Raw genomic sequence first — 21,982 nt, forward strand, 5'->3', positions numbered from 1 at the left:
TAACTTCCGGGTAGAAGAGACATTTTATGATTTTTTGTAGTCTGTGTAAGTAACCAAGACACAAGTAGAGGACCAAGTCCAACGAGATGGTGTGACCAAATATCCGCCCAGCTGGACATCACACTAAGCAACGCTTCCCACAAAGCAACCGACAGGGAGAAGTGGAGAGCTGCCATAGGAAAAATTAGTAAGCGGAGTCACGATCCTCAGCAATGAGGGACCGACTTAGAAGTATCGTAAAACGGGGTGAGTATAGGTTTCGCGGGGAGAGGTGGGTTATGAATGGGGAGAGAAGGTTTGAGAGGGGGGTGAGAAGGGATTTTAGGCTACTGCTACAAAAATAATGTATTCCAATTTAAAATGGAGCTATATAGTAATACGCATAATAAAAAAAAATCGATCCAACAATCTTCCAAAATCACCTTTGTATGAAAACCCCTCTCACCCCAAATACGAGGCACTACGGGGTGAGGTGGATTTTCCTCTGTATCGTCAAAGTTATGAAATGGAACTACCCAAAATAAAATAAAAACTAAAATACAAACGTCCGGAACACTTATTATATACACCATTCAGTTTTCATATGTAAAAATAAAATGTTATCAAGGTTTGAATTTCAGTTTTTACTCTACTCACCCCATTTTACGGTAAGTAAAAGCCACAAATTATAAAACAACCCTTATTTAAACGTCCCTCTAAACGTATCGGAGCGTGTAAAATCACTGCGTATCCGAATCGGAACTCTTTTGTTGACCCTACTGTTTTACTGATTTTTGAATAAAATTCTTTTGTTGACCCTACTGTTTTAGTGACGTCTAGTTGATGTGTGATTATTATTCGGATGTGTGGTTACTTTGTGGTCATTGTTTTTAATTTATGCACATAAAAATAAATTGAATCGATTTTGTTACAATTAGGCCTTTCTACTTATAAGGGCTAAAATATTGAGATTAGCACTAGCACTTGCTGTTGTTGTCTTTACATGTTCGTACATGTTTTGTGATCGTCACGAATAAAAATCTTTTATCTTTATCTTTATTTTGTGGATTTTCCACACAGGGGGCCGATTTTAGAATTTCGAGTGCTCGATTTCGTCACTCGAAAATCGGTGGAAAACAGCGTAATGCTGATTTTTGAAATATGAGCGATAGAAATTGGGAATCGAGTGGTATTGACCACTCGTTTTCAATTCTATTAGTAGAATTTAAATGCCGGGTACTGCAGATATTATTGAACGAAATACTCGAAACTCGAACGAAATCGAACGGTCGAATTTCAAAAATCGGCTCCCTGGATGAAAACATTTGGCGTATTATCCGCCTTACAATACTTCCATCATGTAGGTACCTTATGTCTTTTTTTACGGGAGACCTATTCTTGTTATCAATTTGTAATAGATATGACCTGTCAGCTGTCGACAGTGATAATTTTGGATGAAGAATTTATTTCTGGTCGAAACACTTATTTACATAATTAACCTATATGAATAGAATAGAATATATTTCTGATATTTATAATAGCGAATCTATGATAATATTTAGATCGTGCGAAAACCTTCTGGGTAATTTTGAAAATTTTCCACATCCTGATCGAGAAAAAATCCATATATGTAGGTATACAGGTATGTAGGTATGTAGGTAGACATAGAGATTTTTCTAGCACGAACGAGGAAACGCAATAAGTGACTTCCTTCCGATATTTAGTTTATCGATACCTATCTTATAAGTTGCATATACAAAGACAAAGGCCTCATTTGGAAATACATAAATGAACAAGAATAAACTAAATGTCAGAAGGAAGTCACTAGCATTGCCTCGTTCGTGCTAGAAAAATCTCCGTCTAGTCATTATTGAATTTGCTCACAAATTTTCACGAAAATCGATCGAGAAATTAATCTAGTCTTGAAGAAAACAACAGGCAGACGAAAGAGTTTTGGCGCAAGATGGACTGCCCGCAAGTAGGATACATACCTACCCTCCTGAGACCCAGAAGCAATTGTCTTGTTTTTGAAATTGGAACCCTTAGTTACACAATTAAAGTGCAAAGTAGATTTTCGAATATGTACAAAAAATTGTACGCAGGGACTTAGGGGGTTATTTTCAAAGATTGAGCCAAGTATTAGAAAAGTCACAGCAAATCATGTTCAGTAGTCACCCGTGTTCAGTAGGGTGCCTCCGCTGGGGTTGTCGGCGGGACAAATTGCGGAGTCCCGGGGGAAATCTGCGGTTATTAGCTGTCAATCATACACACCCTATTGAGCTGTGATTTTTTGAGGCGCTAGTAATAACTATCGTCGAGTATATTTAGAACGTGTGGAGTCTATACTTACTTAAAAACCGTACCTAGCCTACCCACCTAAAATAGCCTACCCTATATATAGGTAGGTACCTATATATTAGTCTAGTTCTTTTTGGATTTATCTGAGTTTTTTCTTCGATTTATAATCTTATTTTGCCATAGAACTGCGAAATTTAAGTAATATACACAAATTAACTCGAATACTCTAAGCGATTAGACTAACACACAGATTCTAAGCGATTAGACTATATAGGTAGTTGAGTAGTTAGTCGGCATATCATACCTGTTTATCACTGCGTGCAAGACAAAACGAGCTCCCATACAATATTGATCGACTTTTCGGCCAGTTGGTCTGATGAAGCTATACTCATCAGATATTCCATTTGGCCTGACATTTGGGCCGATCAAGTATTCATCAAGCCCTGATCAACTATTCGCGATGACAGCGCGGCGCGAGGTCGAAGCTGATTTGAGTTTACCAGTGTAAATTGATCTCGAGATCTTTTTAGTGTAAAAGTAAATGTAAAGAAGATCGGCATATACAATTTTCGTTTGGGAAGACCGTCACAAGGCAAGAACTTTTGTATTTATATACGTACATCGCTCTGTCATAGTCAGAGGGCCTACCGCAAACACCTTCGCACATTTCGGGCACCTTTCTCTGTTACTCTAATTTCGACTTAATTGGAGTAAAAGAGAAAGATGCCCGCAATTTGCGAATATCGATGTTCTCTCTCCTCTGTAAGGAAGACTTTCTTTCGAAGGAACTAATGAGGAGGAGCAGAAATGCTCTACTTCTCACTCCGTGTACAAACACAAGAGTTAGAAGCGATGAAAGAGATTAAATTTTCGAGTCCTCATTATATTTTATAAAATATAAATAGGGTATTTGACTACTAGTCAAATCAGTTTCTTTTTTCAAACTGTGAAAACAATTTTTCTGCTATGGAATTTATATGAAACACTAGCATGTGACGTCACAATAATATTACCTACTCTTTTTAGTTTTATACGGGGTTTAAAATAGAAATTGTGTCTAAAAGTAACTGCTGTCTACGTTTCTCTATTAATCTTCTGGTGATTTATTTAATGCATGGTGTAAAATAATTTATTTTAAATACAGTCAAATACCCTATTAACAAGGGCTACAAATATAATGACCACCAAAAAATACTTTGGTACCCTAAATAAAAAAATCATGCTTACCAAAAAAAATTACTGAACACCAAAAAAATAAGGCCTAAAAATACAAAAGTACCACCACTTTAATTACGACTGCACTTCAAATTGTATTCAAATACCAAATATATTGAATGATCACCAAAAATCATTAATGATCACCAAATCTTGAAGACCAAATTAATGCGATATTTTCACCTAAATAAACCACCATGATTACCAAAAAATTTATACATATTACCAAATAAAGTAAACTGATGCCAAAATTACTAGCCCCTCCCGCTCAACCCCCCGTAGCCCGCACCGCATACCTACCTAACCTAATCTACTTTTCTAGTAGCATTTCGTTATGCTACTAGAAAAGTAAGTTAAACTGCTATCAGTTAAGTGGATTAGGTTAGGTTAGCACTGCGACCCTTACAGAAACGAAATGGTACTAGAAAAGTAGGTTAGGTTAAGTTTCAACTGCTACCCATACAGATACGAAACGCTACTAGAAAAGTGGGTTAGGTTAGGTTTGAACTGCGACCCTTACAGAAAAGAAATGCTACTAGAAAAGTGGGTTAGGTTAGGTTTGAACTGCGACCCATACAGAAACGAAATGCTGCTAGAAAAGTGGGTTAGGTTAGGTTTGAACTGCGACCCTTGCAGAAAAGAAATGCTACTAGAAAAGTGGGTTAGGTTAGGTTTGAACTGCGACCCTTACAGAAACAAAATGCTACTAGAAAAGTGGGTTAGGTTAGGTTAGAACTGCGACTGTTACAGAAATAAAATGCTACTAGAAAAAGGTGACGAAGTGGATTAATTAATTTAATAGGATAACGATATATTAAATGATTGCACATTTTTAATTAAAATGTGGTTACAATTTTGTGATCATTTACTATTTTTGCGTTTAAATGATTATTTTGGAGCCATTTGCTTTAATAGGATAGCAAGATTTAAAAATTTGGTTATCATTTTACATTAAAATGGAGTTCTAATTTTGGTGGTCATTTACTATTTTTGGGTTTACAATGATTATTTTGGTGTCATTTTCTTTAATAGGATAGCAAGATGTAAAAATTTGGTTATCATTTCACATTAAAATGGGGATTGAAATTTGGTAATCATTGACTATTTTTGGGTTAATAATGATTATTTTGGTGTCATTTCCTTTAAAAGGATAGTAAAATGTAATAAAATTGGTAATCATTTCACATTAAAATGGTGTTATAATTTTGGTGATCATTCATGATTTTAGGGTGGTAAAATAGATTTTTTTGGTATTAAATTTTACTAAATCTGGTGATCAGTTAAATAGCAGCCATTAACAAGACCAAACCTACACACTCAGTAACTGTTAATGAATCGTTCACCATCGTATTCAGTTAAAACATTTTCCTATTTTTTTACTTTTTGTCAACTAATGTTTAATTTTCTACAAACGTGGTCACCCTACAACGACTAATTAATACAGATAAACCTCCTTAACCGCTATAAAAGCACATGAAGAAAATAAGTCACCATGAGTGGCATACGATTTTTCAAAGTAGGTAACCACGGATAAAGCAAAGGCAGTTGCAATAACTAACTAACTATAGCTGGTCAAGCAGATCTTGTCAGTAGAAAAAGGCGGCAAATTTGAAAAATGTAGGCGCGAAGGGATATCGTCCCATAGAAAATTTGAATTTCGCGCCTTTTTTTACTGACAAGATTTGCTTGACTATCTATCTATATTTAACAATTTTGGCTCAGCGATCCAAAGAGAATCTTGGCCTCCGAAAGCGCCACCTGTCCCGATCCTGGGCAACTTCCTGCCAGTTACTGACGCGAAGCTGAAGCAGATCCGCCGTCACACTGTCTTCCCAGCGATACCTGGGCCGACCCACCGGACGGCTACCAGTCGGTCGTCCCAAGAACGCCCTCTTGACAGCCCGATCCTCTCCCATTCTGAGTAGGTGACCGAACAAGCGAAGTCTCAATAAGACCTTAATATACTGGTTGGTTACGGGTGTAAAGCAATGTGAATGCTGCCTTCAGGTATTATCAGCAGTAGGTACTAATGGGCTTCGCCTTCAGACGGTGGCATTTGGCCGCGTCCTGCATAGTTCATGGTTTTTTGGGGCGTTCGTTTTTATGTATAGATTTCAGATTATTTTGGTGGAGTGCGACGCATTATGTATTTAGTATGAAAAGTCTATACCACTCATAGGGGCTATTCATAAATTACGTCATTTCAAATTGGGGCCCCGTCTGGACATTGGATGATGGTAGCATGACGTAGGAGGAAACGGGGTCATTCGAAGCATGATTTTTGGATGATTTGGGGGAGGGGGGGTCACAAATCGTCAAAAATAGATGACGTAATTTATGAACAGCCCCTAACCTTATAAAACAAAGCGTCGCGAACATACATACATACAGGTGCGGCGGGGGGCATTTTTATGTATGGATGTTCGCCATAAACTCAAAAAGAACTTAACGGATTTTCACGCGGTTTTCACCTATCAATAGAGTGATTCTTGAGGAAGGTTTAGGTGCATAACATGTTCAGGTTTTGTGACAAAACAAGCCTACGTTATTATAATAATATAAGTACCTATCTTGAAACAAATACATAAATGTACGGTGAGAGATACTCATATAAGTACCTACTTGATAATATGTATACATGAGCAAGCCGCCACGTTCAACAAAAAGGCAAAGGGGGTAGATAGGAGTTAGATTTCCGGCGGATCGGTGGAAATCGAGCCGCGACTCAATTTCCTGGCTGCCGGGGCTACCTGGCGCTTTTAAAAAATGCAGAGATTAAAAGAAAATGTTATTTTACCGTTTTTACATTAAACTAGATGATATTGCAATTATACTCTAGCAAGCCAATTATGTTAGTAGAAAAAGGCGCATAATTCATAATATGTATGGAAGATCAGTACTTAGCGCCTAGATTTTTCATATTTGCCGTTTTTTTCTACTGACAAAGCCAGAGTATATTGTAAATTTCATTGTCTATGGCATTGCTAAATTCCATACAAACAATGTATGTACCTATCGACGTAGAGTGCGCCATCTACTTAGTTTATATTTTTACCGCCCTTCTCCATTGTACATTATTGCCAAAAACATATGTAACTCCGTATAATATAGGTAAATAGTCTAGAAAAAACGTGCCTCGGAAATCAAGAAAAAGTAAATCTCGAATAGATGGCGCCACACCTTCACGCTCGGCTAGATGGCGTTCACGACACCGTTTGATTTTTAACGCATATCAGTGAAATTTACATAAGTAGGTCAAAGTCAGACGGCGTTCAAAAAATAAAAATAAAACATTTATCCATATGTATAAACATTTTTTGATAATTTTATTCATTTTTATTTTTAATAGTGTGTCGATAGATGGCAGTAAATTTACTGTGACTACAAAATTTACTACGACAATAACCCTTTATACTATCTATTCTCTTTGTTATTGCTATTGGAATAAACTAAAGATAAAAATACATTTTACGTCGTTATTGACTATTGTCGAAAATACAAAAGAGGTTAAATAATCTCCGAATATAGAGATTGTAATCGAGTTTTTGATTGTACAACTAACCTCTTACTTGAAAATAAACAGATATTTTTTTATAGGGGAACCGCCATCTTACTGTCTGAGACAAAATTAATTAATTTCTGTCTAATTTAAGCATGTTGTTTTAAAAAGAGACTCTTAAGATCCACTGATTTTAGCCGTTAACCAACTCGTAAGTAGGTAATTAAGTTGTTTATTAGATAAAGTTTTTGTACTTATTGCAAACAATACTAATAATAACTAAATATTGTGCCATATCGTCCCAATAAATATAAAGTTCCTGCCAAAAATGTAATAGCAAAATGTCTACAATAACAATCACGGCAGCTGTGTGTCAATCATTCATTAAATTTTAACGTCGTCCGCAATTTGCTCATTCGTTCATATCGCCACGTGTCCGCGCTCTATTGACTCGAAAAATCATTCATTCTCTCACTGATAATTCATGAAGTAATAAAATTATTTGTAGCGGTTTTTCATCAATCTGATAAAAAAACGAACTACTATAATACTACTACTATTGATTCAATCAGACTGATTTTATATTTTGGTTGAAAATGCTATACCTCCCTATATACCTCGTTCGTTTTTTTAGCATTAAAAAAAGGTAAACAAACTTGACGTGTCTTTTTATTGAAAAACACTTTTGAAAATAAATCACGGCAAATATGTAACAATTATGAATCATATACGATTATTTACATTCTTTTGCTTTCATATGTACCTAATAGTTAATTTTTAAAAAGCGTTTTTAAATTAAAAGAGACGTCAAGATCGCGTAGTCTTTTTCTAATTCTAGTGCTAAAAAAAAGATTAGGTTACTACGCGGTAAAAAGATTAGGTAAGAAAAAAGACAAAAAGATTTCATTTGGAGATGCTGGGATTTGAACCCAGGACTTTCAGCATGCGAAGCAGACACTCTACCACTGAGTTACATCCCCGCTTGAAATGAATGGCAAAATATACGGTCGTGTGGCGCGAGTTATGACGTCACTCCCCATACCTTAGTAAACGTTTAACTTTTTTGTTGGGCATATTTTCCTTGTCATAATCAATTAATTATTATAGATAGATAAATCAAAAGTATGTAAGTAAAAATATTGTTCTTACTTTTATTTCCTCATAGTATTAAAAAAAGCGAAAGCTGACTCTTATTTATACAAGAATAAAGTCTAACTTCGTAAAGCACTCGTCCTTGTTTCCTATAGCGAGCTATAACTCAAAAGTTCCAACCGACGCTCACTAGATGGCGTTAAACATAATTAGTCCATGGGCCAGTTGGTCAAATTTTTGAAAATGGTATAAATTGGGGGTACCAAGTTTCCTTTTCACAGCAGTTAGATAGGCTTATTATGATGTTAAAAAACCATGATTGCCATCTCAAAATGGTAGCTAACAAAAATGGCCGCCAATCCAAGATGGCGGATATTGAGTTTAAAAAATCAGCCGTAACTCGAGAAGTATTCGTCCGATTTCATTGCAATTCTTTTTAAACAAAAGCTCTATATGTGAGCTTAAAATTATGTTTACATATTATATCGATAAAGTCGACCGTGAATTAGTAATTAAAGAAATATTGTAAATTTTCTTATTTTTTTGTGATACTTTTTTTTTAATTCAGTTTTTACGAAGTATCTCGTACATTACAAAAAAGTTTTAAATGAGACAAAATAGTGTGTTAAATTAGCTTTAATTTGACGTATTATTTGTATGGAACTGAAGACTGAAAACACATGGAAACATGAATTAAATTTACTTCTGTTGAAATTCATCGTTGACTAAATAACTGCGTACAGAACAAAAAGCTTCAGATAGAAGTTGTAGAGTACAAAAAACATGTTTTTAGTATAGTTTAATAATAATAGTAAAATGATAGTAATAATGGTTTTATTTTTTACAAGTAAAAACTACTTTAAACTCTCGCGTTTTGTATACTTAATTAAATTCATTAATGTTACTAACGGGTCAAACGGGATTAAATTTAATTATTCGCTGAAACGTCGGAAAAAAGGTAAAATAATGAAATTATATCGCGTTAGACCCGTTATTGACATTAATTAGGTAATAACTAGTATTCGATTGAAATAGTAATTTCTTCAGTGAACTGCGTACAGAACAAAAAGCGTCAGATAGAAGTTGTAGAGTACAAAAATGATATTTATAGTATAATTTAATAATTTATAATAATAGTAGCAGGGCTCGGAAACCGTTTTATTTTTCAAACCGGTTTCGTTCATAAACCCGGGAACGAAAAGGATTTCGTTTCGGTTACCAGTTAAAGAACTGTTCTATTGAGATACCGTTGAGATGCGTTCGCCTTTCGTTTTTGTGGAACTAAATTAACCGATTAAATTGAAAATGTCGAATTGATCCAAGTAAAAACTGGTATTCGGTATAAATAGAAATGTCTTCAGTGAAAATGTGTTCGGCTACAAATAAAGTGAACTATATATGTGTATAATATGTGGCGAGATAGGCCCTAAAAGACGGACAATCGTGGGCATTGTTATTTAATGCAGCATTAATAAGGAGTTTTGAGGCTATTAGTAACCGACGTGACATACCGGATGAATTTTTAGGTATATAGGTACTGTGAAATATCACTGCCAATATAGAGTCCATTTCACCAATATCACGTCTTTAATAAAATTACAGACAAAAAGACTCCCTACGCTCGTGGTTCGAAAAATGGAATCTTGAGCGTAGCGAGGTTTTCACTACACCAACACGAGGAAAATACTAACTGTAAAATATCAAACAAAATCAAAGCGAATCGATTCAAAATGAATGTTATTAAATGTTAATATTCAAAATCATCATTTAAAAGCCAATTCTACCAGCAAACATAAGAAAACAACTCAAAATTTGCATTTGATTACTTTGCCTCACATGTGAATAAAATGCAACTATCTTATCAGCTTGGAACAATCAAGAGAGCCTTTATCCGCTGGTGTGGTGAAATGATATTGTAACTGCAGAAGCATGTTATCATAAACCCAAGAGTAAAATCTCAAAATTCTCTATTTACTTGCGAAACTTATTTCTTACTTAGACGACCGGTCTGGCCTAGTGGATAGTGACCCTGTCTGCTAAGCCGATGGTCCTGGGTTCGAATCCCAGTAAGGGCATTTATTTGTGTGATGAACACTAATATTTGTTCCTGAGTCATGGTTGTTTTCTATGTATATAAGTATGTATTTATCTATACAAGTATGTATATCGTCGCCTAGTACCCATAGTACAAGCTTTGCTTAGTTTGGGGCTAGGTTTGATCTGTGTAAGATGTCCCCTAATATTTATATTTATTTACTTAATAGAGGATGTCGTCAGCGTAACAGATTCTTCAAATAATTTTTCTTAAATATAACTTAAGTAAAGAGTTTTTATCCGGTACCTATGTCACGTCGTTTAGTAATAGACTCTAGTGGACTCTAGACTGGTATACAATGGCGTCCAAGCTCTGAACCAGCTTGGAAGGCAAAACAGAGTGCAACTGGTATGTATCCCAGGGCACGAGGGATTCATAGGCAATGAAAATGCAGATAAACTTGCCAGAGCTGGATCTTTAGGTAACCTTATAGGTCCGGAACGATTCGTGGGGCTCTCACAGGGAACCATCATAACGGCTATTAAAGACCATACTAAGATCAAACATCAGGAAGAATGGGACAGTCTGACGGGTCTAAAGCACGCAAAGCTCTTTATGCAAGGAGTAGACTCCGGTTGGAGCAAAAAGCTTTGGAAACTTAGCAAAAGACAACTCCAAATCATAACAAGGTGTTTACTGGACATTACGGGGTCAAAGGAATTCTGGCCAAGATGGGACACTCTGACAACACCGATTGTCGTATGTGTGGCGAAGAGAGACAGTAAAACACCTAATTTGTGAATGTCACGCCCTCGCCAGAAAAATAATTAGGGACTTTGGAGCAGGATATCTTGAACCAAAGGACTTTAAAACGCTAACCATGAGCTCTATCATCCGGCACAGGGATATATGGTGGGAAAAGCTCTTGAGTAGTTGACGGATCTTTTCTAGGGGGTAATTGCGCAAAAGATCCCTATGGATCGAAGTGTATCCAAGCAAGGGCCCCCGAAAACAATAAGATAAGAATAGACTCAAAATTCCTTATTAATGCTGCATTAAAATTGAATAATACTTCCTACTGTCCATCTTTTGGGGGGGTACTTTACAAAATGGTCTTATTTCGCTACATATTATACAAATATCTAGTTCACTTTGCATCATCTTGATTTGTAGCCGAAAAGATTTTCACTGAATAACTAGTTTTTAGCTAATTAATGTTACTAACGGGTCAAACGCGATTAAATTTCATTTTTAACCTTTTTTCCGACGTTTCAATGAATAATGAAATTTAATCGCGTTAGATCTGTTAGTAACATTAATTATGTATACAAAACGCAAGATTTTAAAGTAGTTTTTACTTGTAACAAATAAAACTAATAATACTATCGTTCTAATATTATTATGATCAATTTCTAAAGTTATTAAAATATACTAAAAACATGATTTTTGTACTCTACAACATCTATCCGAAGCTTTTTGTTCTGTATGCAGTGATTTAGTCAACAGTGAATTTCAACGGAAGTAAAACCAAATTCATGTTTCCATGTGTTTTCAGTCATCAGTCCCATACAAATTGTACGTCAAATTAAAGTTAATTTAATACACCATATTGCCTCATTTAAAACTTTTTTGTAATGTACGAGATATTTTGTAAAAACTTAATTTAGAAAAAAGTATCACAAAAAAATGAGAAGATTTTCAATATTTCTTTAATTACTAATTAATGGTTGACTTTATCGATATAATATATAAACATAATTTTAAGCTCACTTATAGAGCTTTGGTTAAAAAAAAACAGCAACGAAATCGGACGTATATTTCTCGAATTATGGTTGATTTCTTAAAACTCAATATCCGCCATCTTGGATTGGCGGCCATTTTTGTTAGCTACCATTTTGAGATGGCAATCATGGTTTTTTAACATCATAATAAGCATATCTAACTGCTGTGAAAAGGAAACTTGGTACCCCCAAATTATACCGAAATCTTGCCTGGCCCATGGACTAAATACTGTGATTGCCCTTTGCAACAACGCGGTTTGCGATAACCAAACTCATTCCTTCAAGTTACGTTATGAACCTCGTATCTTAATCAATCTTAAATGTCGAATATGTATTGTAAAGCTATGAGAATAAAGTTGATTCTACAATGGTTTGTGAAAGTATAGACCGCGGTTTTGATACGATTTTAACTCTGTAATGTTTTGTCAGTTTCCCCTTTTAATTAACTAGTGAAAATATTGTTAATTTATCACGATTTTAATCCGGAGCGTTGTAAATACTCGGTTGGTTGCCGATGCAAGTTAATTTAGCGTGTAATGGTTAAGTACCTACTTTGGGCAAAATAGTTTTGAAAATGTGTGTAGACTGTAGGCAGGTTCTTATATGTAGACAGGTACTTCAGAAAATTGAGTTTCCAAGAAAAATGTAATATATACGTCGTTTCACTAAGAAGGGATCATTTTTGCGAAAACTAGGTCGAAATTAGGTTCGAAATGTGTAGTTTTCATTAAATGAATGTTAACTTTTATTTTCAATTTTTTTTTTTATATTTTTATTGAATCCACGGTCCAAAAGTAGGTAAGAGACGGGCACATTTATAGTCGCCCGGGACGATTATTTCCGAAAATATTGACTAAATATCATAAGAATATTTATCAAGACCCCTATCTATTACTTTTAAAATACCTACTACAGCAGACGGACAGACAGACAGACAGACAGACAGGTGGAACTACGAGTCTACGAGTACTTGGGTTCCTAATTGACTACGGAACCCTAAAAACCGGACAAGCGCGAGTGGGACTCGCCCACCGAGGGTTCCGTACTTTTTAGTATTTGTTGTTACAGCGGCAACAGAAATACATTGTCTGTGTCTCTGAAAATTTCAACTGTCTAGCTATCACGGTGACAGATAGACAGACGGACAGACAGACAGACAGACGGACAGTGGAGTCTTAGTCAGGGTCGTCTTAAACTATACTGGGGCCCTTGGGCACATAAGAATATGGTGGCCTTTTGGAAAGAAAGAAAGTTATTAAATTAACATTTTTCTACAATGAACTTCTATTTATATGTCCTTCGGGGCCCCCTGAGGATGGGGGCCCTGGGCACGGGCCCCGTGTGCCCTTATGGTAAAGAAGGTACTGCTTAGTAGTAATAGGGTCCCGTTTTTACCCTTTGGGTACGGAACCCTAAAAACGGTACTTCTATTTGTCTTCTAACTCACTTTAATCCGATAATGTCGAAACAGCTCGTTAGAATTTAACAAACATCCGAAACACACATCATAGTCATTTAACCATTACGTTAACTTTCAAATAAGCTATATTTTTATTCAAATGCGGCACGAGTCAATGTTAAGAAAAATTATAAAATATTATCGATGTATGCAGTCCAATTTAGTACCTTGTCGCATTACCAATGTGAAGCAATTATAATCGCTTTGGTGTACTTGGTTACAGCGACAAGGTATTAAAACGGTCAGTGAAGATACAACGCTTGTAAATATGGCGGCCGTTATCTCACGTCGAATATTAATGTTCATCCCCATTAGTCGAGAGGTTTTTACTCGGGATAGAGGTAGGATACTGGAAGTGACATGCAGGGAAACAATAGCTATACCATGGTATAATAATATACTCCGCCTGGTACTCTCTTCCCGTCTTCTCTAGGTCACCTGACTGACACAAGCCTACGTCATCATGCGACAGCGCTATATGATAATATGCGATAGTGCTATATATAGCGGCCATGTTATTGTGACGTAGGCCTGTGTCACTCTGGGAAGAGAAGACCATGTTTTATGACTCAACTATGAGCTATACTCTGTATCTTTAGGTATTCGAATAAAAGTAAACAAAATCTACCCTCAAATCGCTCCGCCAGTTGAGGGTAGATGAAAACATTACATGATCAAATAGTGTAAGTTAAAGTCAGGTCGTTCAGTGACAGAACTGACAGATCCAGGCGGTTTTGTATTTGGTTGGTTAACCAATAAATGTTATAACTACCCGAAACTGTACAAATTGTTTGTTTACTGTTATTTAAATACCTAAAGATACAGACTATAGCAGTGGTCAATATTTGCAAGGAATACCTACGAATGAACTCTATTAATAGTGCAGTAAGAGCGTTTTCACATTGTCCGATCAGATATCGGATGTAGGATCCGCGTAGGTAGTCGGGCCGCGGGGTCACGCACACTACAACAAACAATATGCATACACATACGCACACAAACAAAAATTATCGGCCGACAGCGGACAGGGACTCCGACATGACTGCAATTATCGGAAGCGCCTTTCCGATATTTCAAATTCTCTTTGCCCTTGCCTATGGTTGCCTGCAACTCCAGGGGTGTTACACGCGCTTTGCCTGCCCTTTAAAAACCTGACGTACCTATACTCCTGTTTTGATATTTAGGGTTCCGTACCCAAAGGGTAAAACGGGACCCTATTACTAAGACTCCGCTGTCCGTCCGTCCGTCTGTCACCAGGCTGTATCTCACGAACCATGATAGCTAGACAGTTGAAATTTTCACAGATGATGTATTTCTGTTGCCGCTATAACAACAAATACTAAAAAGTACGGAACCCTCGGTGGGCGAGTCCGACTCGCAATTGTCCGGTTTTTTAATATAAATAACAGTTCCTCCCATAGTGCGCTGTTGTATCTTCTAGGTCTCTCTTCCAGTCACCCATAGCTCCTTGCGTTCCAATCATAAGGCAGATTGGGTAAAAGGCGATAAATCTCCGCAGCACTAACTCAAACCCCTGGCAATTAGTGTATATACTTCATATACTTCCTTATTACTCGCACACTTACCTAAATTCAGGCTATTATTTACTTATAGGCCTAAATAGAACTAGACTAAGGATACACAACTTTGGGAACAATAAATTAACTTTGACAAATATTTTGATTTGCGCTTATAATCTAATAATACGAAGTTGTTACCTAAATACATTCAGTCCTACGTAAAGAGAATAAATTGATTAAATTACAATAATTAAAAGCAATGGGCTATTTCGGGTTTAAAAAAAACCGGTTCCGAGCCCTGAGGGCCTACCGCGAACCTCGTTCGACGTGTTGCCTCTCTGTTGCACTTGTAAATTCGTACGTAAGTGTGACAGGGAGGCAACACGTCGAACGTGGTTCGCGGTAGGCCGTCTGGTTCGCATTCGCGGTTCTCTCAGCAGTGGCGTAGCTAGGGGGGGGCGGCGGGGGCGGCCCGCCCCGGGTGTCACCCATTTAGGGGTGACACCCGACCGTGAACATTAATAGTGTCATCTATAAAAATTCGTAAAACTGTGGCAGATTGCACCATCGCCATTAAGGATATACAACATGCCCACGAGGAACCCGAGAGATTTTGGCAGTATATTCCTGATCAGTGATCATATTTAAAGACTAAAATGTCCTATAAACTGTTTTGGAATTCGCCTAGTTTCAGAGTCCAGTACCACCAGCCAGCTATAGAAAAACATCGTTTTATTGTTACTTAGTGTAAAATGTTTTTTTGGTGGCGATGTTGCTACTATGGGACCTAGTCCAAATATCCTTATTCATAGAATGTAAAAAAGTGACAAGTACACTTTGCATAAAACTAGCTAGGTTTTACAAAAAAAGTTAAAATTCTTTTTGAGTGAGTTTTACAAATAGCATTTATATTTTATGTACAAATACGTACAAAATATCGAAAAAAAAAATTTATTTCGCTAAATTGACGTAAGCTCTTTTAATAATATTTTTTCTTTTTTTTGGCCTCGGAAATGCGTGGTTAAAATCTCTTGGGTTCCTCGTTGGCACCTGGTATGTAACAATAATATGTTGGCGCCTCGTAGGTTTTTTTTTGAAATTCAGGACCATTGTACAGGATTTTTCTTAAATTATGTGATTATTTCTGTAATTAGCAAAAAAAGTTAAAATTATTTTTGAGTGTCTGTTTTACAAATTATAGCATTTACATTTTATGTACAAATACGTACAAAAAATCGACAAACAATTTTTTTAGCGAAATTGACGGCTCTTTTAGTATTTTTTCCTTATTTTGGCCTCAGAAATGCGTAGTTAAAATCTCTCGGGTTCCTCGTGGGCACCTGGTATGTAACAATAATAATTTAATTTTTATTATGTGATTATTTTTGTAATTGAGAAACTATGTCACTGTTTCTAATTGGGTGACTCTGGACTATTTGAAATTCATTGTGAAATGGGATTTTACAGAATCTCTTCCAAATCTCGCACTTGGCAAAAAAAGTTTTTAATTTTTCTAACATAAATTATTTTTATATCTTTCACGGGACAATGATGACTTGGACCTTTGGAAGGCGTGCGCGAAGCCCAAGCCAACACGTAGATGCCCTTTTGACACTTATGAAATGTGGGTTACACCGAGCGGATGCTGTCCTTGCCCGTGTCATAGAACGCGCGCAGAGGCAACACCCGCCAGGGTGTGGACTATTGAGAGTTCATGGAATCTAAAATGAAAGTGATGGAGTAAATTATGAGCTATGGAATATTAAAGATAAATTACTATTACTTTTTTAAATAATAATATTTTTTAAATTTTGATTGAATTTTGGGGTGACATCCACAATTTCCGCCCCGGGTGCCACCTATGCTAGCTACGCCACTGTCTCTCAGATATTTACGAGTAAACGAGCGAAGCGGGGATGAAAACAGTCATACCGATTTTACCTTACCTACCAAATAGTATCTACATCCTTTAAAGTTAGAGTTAGACCAAGAAAAGTCTGCAGCTATTTAGATAGCCCACGCAGTGCAAGTGTTATTTTAAACGTCAAACTTCTATGAAATTGGCCGGGCTGTCAAAATCGTTGCAGACTTTTCTTGGTCTAACTCTATCCAGTTTTGTCTACCACTATTAATATTATGACGAGTGTCTATGAATTACTTACTATCAGCTTACTATCGATATCACAAACAGTAATGATCAATCAGCGATCGAGAACCCTTCCTTTCATTAATATAATGACGTGTGAAACGCAATATGCTTGTGCGGCTTAATTGGAAGCCCAGTTTCTAAGCAGTGATCGGACAAATCATCGCAAAACCATCAAAAATCATTTATATCTCAAAATAGGACAAGATTTATTAAACTCATATTATGTACACAGTATCTTTATAAAATTTCCAGATTATACTCAAAAACTGCAGTTCAAAATTGTTAAAAAAATTGTATCATATTGCATACAATATTTATTTTTGCGATATATTGTCCGAACTCTGTTTTTTAAGTTACATACACGATAGTTGTACACGACAAGTTAGAGTTAGACCAAGAAAAGTCTGCCGCGATTTTGATAGCCCACGCAGTGCAAGTGTTATTTATTAGGTACGTCATAATTTCATAGAAGTTTGACGTTTAAAATAACACTTGCACCGCGTGGGCTATCAAAATCGCTGCAGACTTTTCTTGGTCTAACGCTACACGTAAAGGTGGACAGACAAAAGGTATTTTTAAAAGTTCCTAGAGTGTACCAGGTTGCAAGATTTTATTTCTACATTATGACCTATTCAATCTCTTTTTACTGTATTTCTTGACTATGGCTTGGCCAAACTGACTTGAAACTTGACTGACGTTAGGACGTCTAAAGAATTATGTCATAATGCGCCCTGTGTTTTATAAACATATTTTATACTAGATTTGTAATGTTCTACATTTTTATAACTACGCTACTAGTCCAAACCTTGACTGTGACGGAGTGTTTGCCTACTCTCAATGTCAGAACAACGTTATTCACGTCAGCAGACCTAGCTAAGAAAAGGTGGAACAAAAGGGAGGTGGCTCTTCTTAGAGCACGTAAATACTTTCAGGGTATGATGCCTCCATTAGAGATCGCGCAAAGCCCTGATTACATAAGTTTATTAACCCGTTATATAGAAAACTGCTACGATGCCGTGAACCATGCGGCTTTGGATGCCGAATCCGGGACAATCCTAACAGTTGCCGCGTCCGATGTTTTCGGGGGCTATCTAAAAATGGTCGGTTTACCTGTGACGAAGCTAGCTTACTACAACGGCGATGTACCCACAAAAGATGCCATGAAGCTGTTTAAATACTACAATGATATTAAAGACCAGCTGCATACGAATGGTAAAGGCTGGTCGGAGCCGCCTAAAAACATTCCTAAACTTCAAAACGCTCGTGGCGTTCGATCAAACACGCCAACGCCGAGAATAAAGCATCCTTGCAAACGGCTTTTGTACTTGAACACCGATCAAAAAAATGTGACTATGCCGCTACCGTCCATAGATTGGAAGACGCGTACGATGTTTGTACCGTTAAGGAACCAGCCAAAACCAATGGATTTAAAGTCTCCGCTCGTCAGCTCAGTCCTGGGGCACTTCCACCAGGTGGCCTCGGCCTGCGAGCGCTCCATCAATCCCGAGCGCAAGTACTTTCAAGGCTCGTTCGAAGAATGGGTGAACCATGCCGTAGTTCCACATCTCAGCGATGATGACCTGTACACGGGTTTCAAAGGCATTTTATCATTAATAGATAACAATAATCTATTAGCAAATCCTGAATGTAAAAAAATTGAATGTAAGAAACAGCACAGCTCCTTTCTGAATATATTCCATAACATGTCAAAGAAGGCGATGGTAATAGCAATCATATTGATTCTCGAATTAATATGTTGTATCCCTACTCTCCTGTATTGCGTAATGAAAAAGAAATGTTCTTTAACTAAGTCGCCCTCATTGAATAAGGTTCATATACATAATAGAAAAGGTGGTAACAAACCTGTTTTTTATGAGCTCAGCACTTCACCGAGTTCATCATTCCATAGTGAAACTAAGATTACTTCGAGGGTGCATTCTAGTAACAGCAAGAAGTTTATGAAGAACAAGGTTAGCTCCGAACTGTCTAATGCTACGGGTTCCCGCCGCTCATATTCCTCAATCGACGCGTCCACCACGGCAGACGAATCCCTTCCTATAATAAAATCTTCCCATCAAACGATTATATCACCAAGCAAACAAGCTCTCCGATACAAGGATACTGAAACTGATGAAATTGACGTTGCTCAAATCCAAACTCAGGTGTCTAAAACATGGCTACCTAGAAGTTCATCCAGTACTGCAAAACACACCGATGATACCGGTGTAACGGTTACTTTATCATCAGTGCTTCCACAGGATAAAAGCACTTCCAAAGTATTAAGAAAATCAAAGCGCTTCAAACCACGACATGTTGTACCATCACTCGGCACTTCTAATGCCAATTACTCCTCAGAAAACATCAAGGAAAATCAGGAAAACAACATTTCCACTGTCAAGGAACTCAAATTAGAATTATTCGATGATGGAATGGATAGTTTACCTTTTAATACTCTGATGGTATGTAACAGTGATAAAACTATCGAATTCGAGTCACCTCGCGCGAGCAGAACTCATACTAAAAATAGCGAAATTGATATCAATCGATCAATGAAAGAAAAGGAGAGCCAAAAAAGAGTGGATAAATACAGTCGGCCGCGGGGTGAGAAATCGAGACACACAATGATTAAGAAGCCTGAAGTAACGCCACCGAAAAAAGGAATATTAAAGTTTGATAAAACAAAAGCAAGCAAGATTCCGAAGATAATTCATTCACCGAGGAGTACACATGTATGTTCTGTACCAAGGTGAGTTAAATAAATGTCCTTTAATAAATAACATGTAATGGTTATCCAATGATGTTGAATTTTAGAAGCCATGACTTTCAGAGCCACCCCACACTAGCGTCTTTTGAGCGTCTGCGTCTAGTCAGCGCTATGGAAAATGGCGTTGCAACGTTGCGTCGAGCAGCAGCCATAGAATTGACCAGACACCGACGCTCGAGAGACGCTAGTGTGGAGTGGCCCTTAATGTATGTTGTGCAACACGGTAACATTGGGTAACTTACAATTCTTACAAACTTACTTACTGTTGCACAGAGTTGCTCCTCAGTTGCTCCACAAAAGTTAACTTCGGTGTGAATGGACCTTTACTTCCTTACTTACTGCTGTGGCGCAACGACCCGAAGTGGATCTTGGCCTCCGACACCAAAGACCGCCATGCCACTCTATCCAAAGCCGATTCTGTCCACTCGACGGCGCCGAGTTCGCTAAGGTCTTTTTGTACTTCGTCTATCCAGCGGTACCTAGGGCGGATGAGGGAAGATCGCGCAGTCTGGAGCCGTACTCTGCAGTACCAATTGGCTGAAGACCGTCTGGAATTGGACCTTTGGCTTGCGAAAAACCACCGAAAAACTAGCATATGAATTAATGAATTACTTGTTTCAGGTTTAAAAGACTAGATCCGGAGAGTGGTCGTAAGAGTATGATCCCGAAAGCGCGCCAGAGCATTCCAGAGCGCGCGCTGGACGACAGTGCGCTAGCCAGCAGCAGCCCGAGAACAGGGAAGTTGAATGTTACTCTGTAATTTACTGTATTCTTATGATAGATATACTTGATTACTGCTTTTTAGTCTGTTTTTGAGAACCTGTCCCAACTTCACGTAAAGTTATACGTTGCTTTAAACATGTCGATAACCGTATAGGCTCAAATCAAAGGGCGTAAGGGACAAAATGGCGAAAATTAGTTATGAATGCAGTTATATTCAGTATTTTTTTCTCTATGACACAAATGATTAAAACTTTTAAAACGCCATTTGACTTTGATCCTTTCAGTGATGTGTGTTAAATTTGTTAAATATAATCGCCATCTACTCGAGAGTAGGCCAAAGGAATGGGGCCTCGTTCGAAAAGATGGCACCATACCTTTACTAGTATTATTGAGGTTAGAACAATGTGTAATACAATAGAACTAGGTATAACGTACGTACGTAACGGTATTATACGTAATTTCCAAAACTTCTGCCGAATCAATACTCGTATTACCGCGTTGATAAACTTCTGGCCGCAAAGTCCCTGGTCCTAATCACTGATGAATTTATTGTTGAACCCACCGGGCACTGAATTATATTCCGGGGCAGGTGCCCAGCAGCGTAATCTGTCATTATACCACTTAGCAGATTGGACCCCGACATGAATAAATAATAACTGAATAAGAGTACTGTGATAAATATCGTGGGGTAGTCATTATGACCGCGCGAATTTTTAAACGATGCTGTTAATTTTTGCCTGTTTTTACAGATGCCAATGAATCATTCATGTAATTCCATAAATGATTCAATCAACGTAGTCTCTTTTATCTTTTAACGTCAGGTTAAAAATCAATTAGAAAAAACGGTATGGGTGTTGTGGCCATTGATTAGAATTGATCACTTCATGATGTGATGTAGTAATCATGTCATGAAATGATCGGTTGAACGTTGCCATTAAGAGTTTTTCTACAACTTTGTCATTTAACCTGTATAAAATGAAATATAATAAAAAAATGCAGATATTTTTTTCTGACGAAGATAAGTGCATATTAGAATAATAACCTGCAATCCACTTGCAAATTCGTATTCTGAATCTCACACAGTAAAATCTGAAATAGGTACACAAATAGGTAGGTATAATATCGAATTCACTTTATTCAATGCAATGGGTACTTAACAATTAATCTACACCCAATTCGGCCAGACGCGAACGATTAGCTGTAGGGTGTCCATGGCGTCCGTAAATTAAGGACCGTCCCGATTTGTCCGATAATCCCGTGTCGATCGGGCATTAGCGCCACAATCGCGCGTAATCCCACAACATTGGCCCATTCTACCACCATGCCCTGTCCTGCGCTGCCCTGTAACATCACTTGCAAAGCATTTGGTTGAAGCTAGCCAGATTAGGTGTAGCCTCTTGATCTGCTGGTGATCTTATTATTAGTAGATATCATGAAATGAAAAAGGCACGAGGCTCTCAAAAAAATA

General features: G+C 37.2%; 1 protein-coding gene, 1 long non-coding RNA gene and 1 other non-coding gene across 3 annotated transcripts in view; 2 read left to right on the forward strand and 1 right to left on the reverse strand.

Annotated features, from left to right (window-relative positions):
- Window positions 1–21,982, forward strand: part of LOC134798946 (uncharacterized) — a 295,916-nt gene that overhangs the window by 204,268 nt on the left and 69,666 nt on the right. The window lies entirely within an intron of this gene.
- Window positions 7,900–7,971, reverse strand: Trnaa-cgc (transfer RNA alanine (anticodon CGC)). Its single transcript has one exon. It is a non-coding gene; the product is annotated as a tRNA-Ala (tRNA).
- Window positions 17,905–20,551, forward strand: LOC134798986 (uncharacterized). Its single transcript, XM_063771411.1, has 2 exons — window positions 17,905–19,773; window positions 20,413–20,551. Exons 1-2 carry the CDS (start codon window positions 17,963–17,965, stop codon window positions 20,549–20,551), a joined length of 1,950 nt encoding a protein of 649 aa, XP_063627481.1. The 5' UTR covers window positions 17,905–17,962.

This window comes from Cydia splendana, chromosome 17 (genome assembly GCF_910591565.1).
Source record: "Cydia splendana chromosome 17, ilCydSple1.2, whole genome shotgun sequence".
In the NCBI taxonomy this organism is placed as follows: domain Eukaryota; kingdom Metazoa; phylum Arthropoda; class Insecta; order Lepidoptera; family Tortricidae; genus Cydia; species Cydia splendana.